This window comes from Tupaia chinensis, unplaced genomic scaffold, assembly GCF_000334495.1.
Source record: "Tupaia chinensis unplaced genomic scaffold, TupChi_1.0 Scaffold000115_1, whole genome shotgun sequence".
NCBI lineage: Eukaryota > Metazoa > Chordata > Mammalia > Scandentia > Tupaiidae > Tupaia > Tupaia belangeri.
Genome location: NW_006159579.1, coordinates 1,913,211 through 1,926,233, shown reverse-complemented (window position 1 = coordinate 1,926,233; position 13,023 = coordinate 1,913,211). Strand labels below are relative to the sequence as shown.

The 13,023-nt window shown below is 41.1% G+C and overlaps 1 protein-coding gene across 1 annotated transcript in view; it reads left to right on the top strand.

The window, feature by feature from the left end:
• PIGU (phosphatidylinositol glycan anchor biosynthesis class U) overlaps nt 1–13,023 on the top strand; it is a 119,284-nt gene that overhangs the window by 63,851 nt on the left and 42,410 nt on the right. Inside the window, 1 exon segment of the mRNA XM_006144027.3 lies at nt 3,199–3,296. Within this exon segment, the coding sequence (XP_006144089.1) occupies nt 3,199–3,296 (98 nt within the window).

The window sequence follows — 13,023 nt, the reverse complement described above, 5'->3', positions numbered from 1 at the left end:
CCGAGTCTGGGACTCGAACCATGGTCAGCCATGTGGGAATTCGACGCCTTTAACCACCACTACCTGCCAGCCCCTCGATTTGTTAAACGTTAAATTACAAAGTTCCTTTCAGGGGCTGGCAGCTGGTGTGATGATTAAGGAGACTAGACTCCCATATGGTCAACCAACCGTGGTTCGAGTCTCGGGCTTGGTGGCTTACTTGCTTACTTACTCTCTCGTCTGTCCCTCTCTGGTCAAATTGAAAGAAAGAAAGGAAGGAAGGGAGGGAGGGAGGGAGGAAGGAAGGAAGGAAGGAAGGAAGGAAGGAAGATCCTTAAAAAAAAAAAAAAAAAAGACAAAGTTCCTTCCAGTATTTTCCCTGTTTTAGTCAGTTTCCCAAAAATGTCATTCAAGTTTTTGGCCAAGTCAAGGGGTCCTGAGTCTAACCTAGCTGTTGGACTCTAGAATAGCACCTTTCCCACTATTGCCATCTCCTTATCTCAGTAACCTGGAGTCTGTGGCTCAACAGGTATGCGTGGGCCTCTGATGGGGGCACAGCTTGACTGGGCATGATCCTGTCCCCGTTCAGTCATATTTATAAGTACCCTGGGTTCAGGACATTATGCCTGACATTAAGCAAAATGTATAGACAGCTTCACTCTGGAATTCTGTCCTTTGTCTTTGACATTCAGCATCTTCTTTTCTCTGCCATCCTCTACTTTCTGTCAGCCAGTTGAGTTCCTAGCTGGGGAAGTTTTTTGATTTGAGAGATCACATACTGGAAGTTCTTTTCTCTCTACTTGCCCTCTATGAAGGTGGCTTTTACATATTTCTGGTATATAACCACTTTTGAGCAAAAGATTCTATGGATTGGAGCCAGTAGGTGAGGTGGTGGTTAGGGCACTAGACTCTCATATGGTTGACTGCAGTTCAAGTTCTGGACGTGATAGCTTGCTTTCTCACTTTCTCTCTCTCTCTATTTCTCTTTCTCTGCATCTCTGGTGAGTACACATACCCTGTAGCAAATTTTAAAATGATAATAATAATAAATAAGATTAAGTAAACAATTAAGAAAAAATCCTAAGGATCATTTCTTCCTGTTTATCTCTAGAGCTGAATTGGGTGAAGGTTAATACTCCTTGGACTGAATGCAGTGACCATTTTCTCTTTTTATGATAAAACACTGAGAGGATATCTGTTATTTTTAGTAAATAAAACTAGTTGACCCCACAGTAATGAGGATGACTGTGAGTGTTGTCATTTTATGAAACATTATCATCACAAGACACCTGTAGGACCTTATACCTTGGACCATCAATCTTACCCTACTGATTTCTGGGCCACTTGAAAACCCTTTTTGTAAAGTAGTGTTCTCTAGCCTTAGTTTTAGGACAACCTGTTGTCTTTTTTTTTTTTTTTTGAGAGGTTTTTGTTATAGGGTGCGTGCACTCGCCAGAAAAACAGAGAGAGACAGAAAGACGGGAAGCGAGAAATCACCCCCCAGGGGGGATGGCCATGCTGCAATCCCTTCTCCTCCTTTCTCCTCTCGGGATCTTGGGCACACACGCACAACACGTGCCTGGTGTAAGTTTAAGCCACCGGGTCTGGGACTCAAACCGCGGTCGACTACATGGGAGTCCAGCGACATAGCCATTACGCTAACTGCAGGTCCCGAGGACAACCTGTTGTCTTAAACCATCTGAAATGGAATAACTGTTTTTGTTTTAAAGAAATCAGTTTCTTTTTCTTATGACAAAAACAAAGCCTGCTGATTTTAGGAAGGTCAGAAAATACAAAAACAGTGGTACAGTAATAATGCACACCCTGCAATACTGGGCCCTCATGAGAAGGTCCTGGGTTCACATCCTAAAGCTTCCCTGTATATGCCAGGGAACGTGTACCTATGCCCATGATCCTCACTGAGGCTGGGGGTGTGTTGTAGCAGGATGCTCCTGTTGGGGGTGCCTGTCTCTTTCTCTCTCACTGTGTCTGTCTGTCTCTTGTGATAAGCTTAAAAAAAAGAAGAAAATCAGAGAAACAAACAAACAAACAAACAAATAAATAAATAATCCATAATCCCACTGCCCAGAGATACCATCACTGAGCTTCATGCCCTTTTTTTTCCTAGTTATTTATTTATTTAGTTTTAGGTTTTTTTGGGGGGAGAGGTTTTTGCTATAGGGTGTGTGCGCTCACCAGAAGGACAGAGAGACAGAAAGTGAAAAATCACCCCTGGGTGGATGGCTATGCCGCAATCCCCTCTCCTCCATTCTCCTCTCAGGATCTTGGGCACACACGCACGCACGCACGCATGCACGCACATGCGCCCAGCGTGAGTCCTTGACTCAAACCGTGGTCGACTGCATGGGAGTCCAGCGACATAGCCATTATGCCAACCGCTGGTCCCTGTTATTATTTTTTAATTTGACAAGAGGCAGAGAAAGGGAAAGTGTGAAAGCAAGCCTCCAGGTCTGAGACTTGAACTGCAGTTGGCCATGTGGGAATCCAGCTCCTTAACCACCAGGCTACCTGCTGGCTCTACTTTTTTGGTCTTTTAACAAATACTTTTTAAAAAAGAGATCATAACATATATCTCTTTTATAACCTTCATTTAATAAGCAGTTATAAACATCTTCCCATGTCATTATAATTCTTTTATAAAACCATGTTTAATGATTCTACAGTAGTCCATTTTATATAGGATATGGGGACCTTATTAATAAAATTAATATACTATAGTTAAAAAAAACGACTTGACGATGGCACATTGGAAAGGGTTGTGGTGAAGACTGATGTGGTATTGCAACATACAAAGGGATAAGTGTCACAGCTCTGAGTATCATAAGCAGTAATTGTAGGCTTAATAAATTGGTGTATTCAGTAGGACATGGATGTTTACAGACCTGATCCTTTTATATATCTTTGGCCTAAAGTTTTGTAATATCTTTCTGAGTATGAGAATTTTACAAGAAAAAAAGCTCATGGTGTCTCGGGTTGTTAAAGGCAGATGGTTTTGTCTTCCGTGGTTTCCTTTCATCGGAAATCAAGCCAAGAAATTGTCATTCTGTGTGAATTTGCATAGCACCTTGTGTACCAGGAGGCATTTGGCAGGTGATTATTTGAGTAGTCATGGAAAGTTTCATGTTGACAGAGACTCACTGAGTCTAATCCTGATTGATGAGACTGGATTATCCTATACATTTATATTTCTTTTTGCAGGCAGTGCTTTCCTCAGTGCTATTTTTCTTGCATTAGCAACATACCAGTCTCTGTACCCACTCACCTTGTTTGTCCCAGGACTTCTCTATCTCCTCCAGGTAAGCACTTGCTGGTCAGAAGCCAGCACCCAAGTAACATTTAATACATGGCATCGTCCCTGCTCGGGGGAAGGAAAGGGGAGGCTGAGCAATTTTTCCAACAAAGACCTGCTTGTTTCTACTTGAAAATACCAAGAAACTTGACCAACTTTGAACAGAGTGGACCTAGTGATGATTACATTCTCACTATGCCTTTCTTTTCATTTATATATGTATACGTAACATTTTATTTTATATATTTGTACTTGGCTTCTACTCACCATCTTGCATTTTCCTTTTCTCACCTACCCCACCTTTCCTTTCTCATAGATCTCTCTGAGCTCATTTTTAAAGTTTTTCTTCATAATAACACTAACTTTATAAGATTCTTACAGGACTTAAGGGTAGGGGGTGCAATGCTTGGAACATAGTAGGTAATCAATAAATACTAATTGGAGAATACACATTATTGACATGTACTGAGAATGTACTATGACAGGCACTCTGTAGTCGGCTTTGTCTCATTTCAGCTGCCTATGAACTTTATGGGGTGAGTAATTAATAATATATATTATTAATCATATATTAGTCTGATGTTAGCCATATTAGACACATGAATTGGAACTGGACTATTGAGAGGTTAAGTCATTTAATGTCACATGGCTAGCAAGTGATAGTGCTGAGATATGAACTGAGGCGGTCTGACACAGAGCCTATTCCCTAATCGTCTCTTTTCTACTCAAATACAAATATACCTCAAATACAAATATACAGGCCAGCCAATGGCATGGTAGTTAAGGTGGCTGGATTTCACATGGTCGATTGTGTGGTTTGAGTCCTGGGCCTGGAAGCTCGAAAAACATGCTGGGCACATGTATGTGCATGCCCGCAATCCTAAGGGGTGAATAGAGGAGAGGGGATTGCAGTGTGGCCATCTCCCTGGGGGTTCTCTCTCTCTCCTTCTCCAGTGAGCACATGATGTACCCTATAGCAATTGGGGGGGAAAATGAATACATGCATTTCCACAAAAGGAAGGAACTGTTCGCTGGCCCCGCATGGTCCAAATCCATTCTTACAAGAAGAATATTTCTTGAATACATATAGGTGGCAGTGCTGGTACTCAAACCATTACCTCCATTTCCTGAAGTGGGTCATATGCTTGTCATTTTAAGTGACTTTGTAATACATCATTGTCGATACACACAATGATACATGGCTATTTTGGGCTTTCTTCTATTTGGAGAATTTGAGATATGTCTTAGTTGTCACTAAAAATAGTCTAGAAACTTGTTTTTCTTTCAGTTATTTTCTTAAGGTATGTTCCTTCAGCCCAGCCACTAGCCTCGAGGGTATGAAAGGTTCTTATTCAAGACCAGACTCTCCACCAAAAAGCTTGAGCCACTTTGCAGTAACCCAAGAGAAGTGGGCCACTTACCTCTCAGTCTGTCACCACTGGCTTTTGAAGTTTGGTTTATGATTTCTACCTCATTCAGTAGATCTATCACCATACTGCAAAGTTATTTTGTTTTGATTTTCTTTCTATATTCTTATTGAGTCCACGCTATTTTCCCCATAATCATGTGCTGTATTTTCTTTCTTACTTCATATTTGTGGTTTATTCTTTAGAAAGTCTAAGCACTAAAAAAAATACATGCAGCCAGCATTTTATGCAATTTTTAATCAAATAAATAATATAGAAATAAATATGTCTTCATAAATATGAACTGACCAAAAATTTATAAACAGGTCAATTTCTAAACACTGCTGTTATAAAATAACTTCTATTTAAAACTCAAGGAAATTTTTTCCTGAAAACCACAGGCAGTACATCTGACTTATAAAACAAGCAGCTCCTCTACTGATATTTACTGAGCACCTATTGAATGTCAACATAGCTAGATACTGTGCTAGACTCTGCAGATACAGAAAAGCGATTGGAGGTTGCTGAGTGCAGTGCTCCAAGAAGATTGCCCTGGCAGTAGCCAGTGGGAAGAATAGAAGTAGGAAGTACTAAAGTCGGGAGAGCTTAGACTGTTGTACTTATCAAGTCAGTAGGGTTGACTGGGGGCCCAAACCAGTGTAGGAGAAATGGAAAGATGAGAGACTGGATGCAGAATTTTCTCAGAGGTGGAATTGACTGTGCTTGACAGCTGTTTTCATATGGGAAACAGAAGTGGGAGGGGTTGAGATGAACTTCAGGATCCCATTTATGTAAAAATAAAATCCTAGCCCATACTGTCTACATATGTTTTTTATGTAAGTGTATGAAGTTACTTGAAAGACTGTAGGGCTTTTTTTTTTTTCTTTTTTGAGAGGTTTTTGCTGTCGAGTACATATGCTCTCCAGAAAGACAGAGACAGAAAATGAGAAATCACCCCCCAGGGGGGATGGCCACACCACAATCCCTTCTCCTCCATTCTCCTCTTGGGATCTTGGGCACGCACACACATGCGCCTGGCGTGAGTTTTAAGCCACCAGATCCGGGACGCAAACTGTAATCGACTACATGGGAGTCCAGCAACATAGCCATTACGCTAACTGCTGGTCCCTCCTCTCGGGATCTTGGGCACGCTCACGCGCCCGGCGTGAGTTTAAGCCACTGGGTCTGGGACTCGAACTGCGGTCCACTATATGGGAGTCCAGCAACATAGCCATTACGCTCACTGCTGGTCCCAAAGACTAAAGGGCTTTGAGAGTCATGGTAGGGCATTCGAAAATTAAATTAGTCACATTTAGGGAAACAAACCCACTAGTTTAAATATGAAGGAACAGACAAGGGAATTATCCTGTAGGGTATATGCTCTGAGACCATTAAGTGGACTGTTGAGCCTGAGATTCACAGAGATCCACAAATTTCAAGGGAATAGAAGCTAGAACCGGGGGTGGGAGGTACAAGAGGCTTGGTATAAGGCAGTCCTGTGACAGAATGGGATGCCCCAAGTGATAGGAGTTCCCAGTGAATGGGCCAGAGGCTGCATGACCCTTGGTAGGGAGTCCTGACAAGGCTGTAGAAGTCAGCACAGGTGCTAGACCTGTGATCTTGAGTATTCTTTCAACCTCCAATGCAAAGTGGATTTGATAACCACAAAGAAGTGACACAGTTGCTCTTTTTGTTTGTTTTTGTGTGTAGGGTGTGTGTACTCACTAGAGAGAGAAGAGAGGGAAGTTAAGAAATACCCCTCAGAGGGACTGGTTATGATGCCATCCTTCCTCCTTCATTCTCCTCTCAGGATCTTGGGCATGCACATGTGCCCAGTATGTTTTACAAGCTGCTGGGTCTGAGGCTTGATCTGTGCAGTTGGCCACGCAGGATCCAGCCACCTTAACTTCCTCTGCACCTGCTGGCTCCCACAGCTGCTCTTCACATTCTGTTTTTCTCAGAGTTTTTTGAGCCCTCCACAGGCATGTACATACTTGCTTCTAGGAAAGGTTGTATAATGTGGTAAGAGCACAGCTTGACTGGGACATCTTGTTAAGATAAAAAACAAAGGGAACCAGCAGTTAGCGTAATGGCTATGTCGCTGGACTCCCACGTAGTCGACCACGGTTCACGTCCCGAACTTGGTGGCTTAAAACTCACACCGGGCGCGTGTGCGTGCGTGCCCAAGATCCCGAGAGAAGAATGGAGGAGAAGGGATTGTGGCGTGGCCATCCCCCTGGGGGGTGATTTCTCACTTTCTGTCTCTCTGTCTCTCTCTTTCTGGCAAGTGCACGTGCCCTATAGCGAAAATCTCTCCAAAAAAAGAAAAAAAAAAGATAAAAAACAAAGTAATCCTCAAAGACTAATGAGACTGTGTCAGAGAACCAGCTAAACCACATTTAGGACATTGTGAATATCAAAAAAATATTGACTACAAGTAGCTATAAATCAGTGAATAAGTAAAACTCCATGTGCCATAGTGATGCTCAGAAAAGGGGCAAGGAGAGAAAAAAGTGTATATGCCATCATTAGATGTGGCTACGTTACTGATTTCTTATTCTTCAATTAATAATTGAAAGGAAAGAACTGAACAGTTAGCCTGCCTTTTAAAAAGGAATTGCAGTAGTACAGAGGTAAAACACAGTGCTCTACAAGGTCAACCCACACAGGTGGGTTCCTGCTTCCTGTCCAGAGGCCTCCCTGTGTACACCTGGCTTGTGGAGCTGGCTAAAGCTGCCAGTGAATCTCAGCATCGAGACCCTGTTGGAAGTGCAATTTCTCTGTCTCTCTTACTCGTGAAAGAATGAAAGTTTAAAAAATAGTAAGAAGGGGCTGGCAGGTAGCGTAGTGGTTAAGGGCTCTGGACTCCCACATGACTGACTCTGGTTCTAGTCCCAGACCTGGCGACTTGCTTTATCACTTTCTCTCTCTCTGTCCTCTCTGGTCAAATTAAAATAAATAAAGTTAAATAAAATAATTTTTTTAGAAGTAATAAGAAGGAATCATATTTCTTCCATAGTTTATGATGGAAAGCTCTTTATAAATGAATGCCAGTTTATAAGAATGAGAGGAATGGTAGAGTAGCAAATTACCAGTGAAATTACTGAATATAGCAAAGATCATTAGTGAATGCTGAAATCATGGCACAGTGATTGGTAAATGGTTTTTCCAGAACAGTAAACTTGGATCTGCATGGTGCCAAAATAGTAACCCCTAATCCCGACACTCTCCAATTATTCACTAATAGCAAAGGGAAAAATATCTTTACAAAGAAATGTTCTTGGTAATAACCACCTTAATCAACTTGTGCTTCTTGGATGATGTAGTAAAAAGTACAGAGTATCAGGAACCAGCAGGTGGCGTGGTGGTTAAGGTGCTGGACACTCCCACATGGCTGACCATGGTTCAAGTCCTGGACCTTGCAGCTTGCTTTCTCACTTTCTCTCTCTCTCTGTGTGTGTGTGTGTGTGTGTGTGTGTTTCTGGTCAAATTAAAATAAAATGCGTGAATAAATTAAGTTAAATAATTATTTTTTTAAAAAAAGTACTGAGTATCATCTCTTGAAATATTCTTACCCAAAAAGTTAACCTTAATTAAGCCTTTAGTTCTGATTTCCAGGAAATAGAAGAATAGAGGGGGCCAGCAGGTAGTGTGGTGGTTAAAGGCACTGGACTCTCACATGGCCAACCACGATTTGAGTCCTGGACCTGTTGGCTTGCTTTCTCACTTTATCTTTCTCTCTGTCCCTCCCTGATCAAATTTTTAAAAAATAATAATAAAGTTAAATAAAATAATTCTTTTAAAAAAAGAACAGAGAAACGAGTTAAATGACAACACAAGGAAATAATAAGATAAACCAGAATTATAATATAGCCAATCTGATTCTCTTCAAAATGTCAATGTCATAGGGCCGGCAGGTGGCATAGTGTTTAGGGGTGCTGGACTCCCACATGACTCACCACAGTTCAAGTCCCCGGCCTGCCAGCTTGCTTTCATTCTCTCTCTCTCACTGTCTCTCTCTCTCTCTCTCACTCTCACTCTGTCCCTCTCTGATCAAATTAAAGTAAACAAACAAATAAATAAAGTTCAATAAAATTATTCTTTTTTTATTCTTTTTTTTCATTATTTATTTTATTTTATTTATTCATTCACTTATTTTAATTTGACCAGAGAGAGAGAGAGATTGAAAGGGAGAAAGCAAGCTGCCAGATCCAGGACTTGAACTGTGGTCAGCCATGTGGGAATGTCCAGTGCCTTAATCACCATGCCATCTGCTGGCCCCAAATAAAACAATTCTTTAAAAAAATGTTATTTAATGTCATGAAGAAGAAAAAGTGGGGAACTGTTCTAGACTAAAGGGACATAATAACTAAATGGAATGGAAGAGTCTTGATTGGATTATAGTTGGGGGGGAGGGGAGCCCAGCTATTAAGGATGTTTTAGAGACAATTAGAAAATTTTGAAGGTAGATATTAGATAATGTTAGGAATTGTTCATTCTTGGCTGTGATAATAGCGTTGTGATATGTAGGAAAATGTTCTTATTTTTAGAAGCTGCTTGCAGAAGTGTTTTGGGGAGAAATGTCATGATATGTACAACTTTTACATAATTCAGCAAAAATAAAAATATGTCAAGATATTTATGTTTAATATAGGTGATATTATTATAATCTTTTAACTTTTCTACATGTTTGAAAAATTTTATGAAAAAAGGGAGTAGAAGACAGGCGCTAACTCGTGGTTTGGGCACTTACTAGTTTTATGACCCTGAGCAAGTGACTACATATTTAACTTTTTTCTGCTTCAGTTTTATCACTTATAAAATGGGGATAACATGAGTGCCTACCCAAAGGGTTAGTACGTATCCAGGATTTTGAACAGAGGCTGATATGAGCTCAGTAGGTATTAGTTAAGCTTATTAGTATTTGAACGTTCACAGAAAGGACATGGTCACCAGTCTGTGGGTATATGGGGTGGTGATGGGAAAGAATATAATTCATTCTCTGAAGTCAAAGGAATTGCAACAGTTCCTTTATTTCACTCCATTTCACATTTAAAAACCTGCCTCCATTCTGTGGAATTTCTAGAGTGCAAAAAGTGGGTGGCGGGGCGCGATTTCAGTGCCAGAGGCAAAGCTATTTTTCTCTTCCCTACATGAGACACAGGATCAAAGGCAGGGAAGGCTGCATCTGGCTCCCTGGTGAGTCACTTATGAGAATGGTAGTTTGAGCCCATCTGGTGCCTTCTCTCAACTCTACTCTTCCTCTGACCTTGGCTTAACGACCTAGTTTCCAAATTAGGGAGAAGCTAAAAAATGTTATGATCTGATAGCATGCAGAATAAAATTGTGAGCCCTAATGCAAGGCTACAGTGAGGTATAAGCTGAGTGCACAGCCCCAAGTAGCTGAAGCTATGAGGCCAGTGAGGGAGGCCCTGAGGAGGATCATAGTGCAGTCTGGGAGTTTTTAGATCCCTCTTTCCTTTTGCTTGGGATTCCTAAAGATTTGGCCCCTTTTTGATGATCGAAGCCCTTATTTTCTTTCAAAGACAGTAATAGATACCAGGGAAGATACCTTGTGAGTGTTCTTTCAGTTTTTGCTTTAATCTGTTCTGACCATCTCTGTCTTTGAACTGAGAATGTTGTTCTGGAATTTCTGTACTTTTTGGAGCTTGAGGGCAGGTCTCATGACATGAGCTCACACCAAAGGAGCCAAACCCAATCAAGTCATTCTTGAGAATTGGGTCCTTTCCCAGGGCTTATCTGGAGGCTTATTTAGAGTTTTTACCCGCTACACTTTCCTCAGCAGATTTATCTTGTCTTACTGCTTCCAGGAGGATGCTGAGGTAGAGGGGGCAGTACTGTTAGCTTCTCTTCTCTTTAGAACAGGTAAAAATAGGGGTAAGAACTTGATAATGTATTTTCAATAAACTTTTCCTCTAATTTTGTTAACTCTAATTCATGTTTTATGCAAAATGTATCTCTTGGGTCTCCTTGAGATTTCAAGAGCTTAGGTTTAAAAACTTTGCCAGGTTTCAGCTCCTTTTAAGAGTTTATTCTGGGGGCTGGCAGGTGGCATGGTGGTTAAAGGTGCTGGACTCCCACATGGCCAACCATGGTTCAAGTCCTGGACTTGATGGCTTGCTGTCTCACTTTCTCTCTCTCTCTCTCTGTCCCTCTCTGGACAAATTGAAATAAATAAATAAAGTTAAATATTTTTTTTTTTTAAAAAAAGAGTTTATTCTGGGGATCAGCAGTTGGTGTAATGGCTATGTCGCTGGACTCCCACGTAGTCAACTGCGGTTCGAGTCCTGGACCAGTGGCTTGAACTCACACCTGGCGCATGTGCGTCCCGAGAGGAGAATGGAGGAGAAGGGGGTGATTTCTTGTTTTCTATCTCTCTGTCTGTTTTCTATCTCTCTGTCTGTCTTTCTGACAAGCGCACATGCCCTATAGCAAAAAAAAAGAAAAAAGAAAAATTTATTCTGATAACTGACTTTTTACACCATGTCCTAGAAAGGAAATGGTTTCTGTATCGAAAATACTTTTTCTTTCTAATGCTTTAGAGAGTTAAGGGGAATGAGATGAGTATACATTTCTCCCCTTCCTTAGTTTGACTTTTCTTGAAGCAGTCTGAGAATTTGCTTTCCTAAATATTTTTCTGTACTAGCAACAATGTGACATGTAGGGTGGTATTATAACTGCTGGTTAAATTTTTCGAGGTTGAGAGGACACATAACCTAACATATAACAAATTTGACCCATAGATGTGTTTTATTTGACCTTATGTTTATTTTTTTTTACTTAGTTTTCAGTTGGCAGGTGTGGTGGTGGTTGAGGTGCTGGACTCCCACATGACTGACCACGGTTCAAGTCTTAGACTTGGCAGCTTGCTCTCGCTCTCTCTCTCTTTCTCTTGCTCGCTCTCTCTTCTTCTCATCAAATTAAAAAATAATAAATAAAATTAAATAAATGTTAAAAAAAAAAATAAAACAAGTACTGTGCAGAAGAAGCCAGATCCCACATGGCAAAACAGGGTTTGAGTCCTAGCCCTGGCAGCATGAAAGACATGCTGGGTGTGGCACCCCTTCCTCTCTCTCCCTCTCTCTTTCTTTCTCTCTCTCTCTTATGTGCATACACATGCCCTCTGGCATTAAAAAAAGAAAAAGAAACCTAATTGGTTAAATTTGAGAAACTTTTTTCAAGACAATTATTAAAGAGTCTATGAGTTAGGGGCAGGCAGACGACATGGTGGTTAAGGGTGTTGGACTCCCACATTGCCAATTGCGATTCGAGTCCTGGACCTGGCAGCTTGCTTTCTTAGTCCCCATCCCCACTCTCTCAGTCCTTCTCTGGTCAAATTAAAATAAATAAAGTTAAATTAAAAAATTAAAAAAAAAAACAACTATGAGTTAGACATGACCAAACCTTCTTAGATCTTGCTCAACCTGTCTGCTCCCTACCTTTCTCAGCTTATCTTGAACTATTTCCCCCTCTCTCCTTATACCTCAAACCACAGAGGCCTCCTTTGTTCCTCTAGTGTGGTTGGCTTCTTCCCACCTCAGGATTCATACCATGATGTTCCATCTGCTTCAAATGCTCTTTTTCTTTCTTTGTGAAATGTTTTTTTGCCTTTTAACAATAAGTACAGGGACCAGCAGTTAGCGTAATGGCTATATCGCTGGACTCCCATGTAGTCGACCGCAGTTCGCATCCCGGACCCGGTGGCTTAAAACTCATGCCAGGCACGTGTGCGTGTGTGCCCAAGATCTCGAGAAGAGAATGGAGGAGAAGGGATTGTGGCGTGGCCATCCCCCCTGGGGGGTGATTTCTTGCTTTCTGTCTCTCTGTCTCTCTCTGTCTGTCTGGCGAGTGCACACGCCCTATAGCAAAAAGAAAAAACCTCTCCAAAAAAACAATAAGTACATAGTTTAAAAGACACCTGTGTTCCCACTACCCTGCTTAATATAACCTTTCTAGTACTTCTGAAGCCCCTTAGATCCTCCTTTCACATGGCATTCCCTTCTATCCAGAGGTTATGATTATGCTGACTTCTCTTGAGTTTTTTCATGTGTATGGATTGCTGAAGAATATATTATATTGTATATTTTCCCACTAATATTGTATAATGAAAAATTTCAAAGAAATTGAAAATTTTGAACACTGTACTATTCTGTCATTAATATTTTGGCATACTTGCTTTGTCATTTACCCATCAGTTCATGTTAATTTTGATGCATTTCAAAGTAAATTGTGGGGGCCAGCGGGTGGCATCATGGTTAAGGACGCTGGACTCCCACATGGCCAACTGCAGTTCAAGTCCTAGACCTG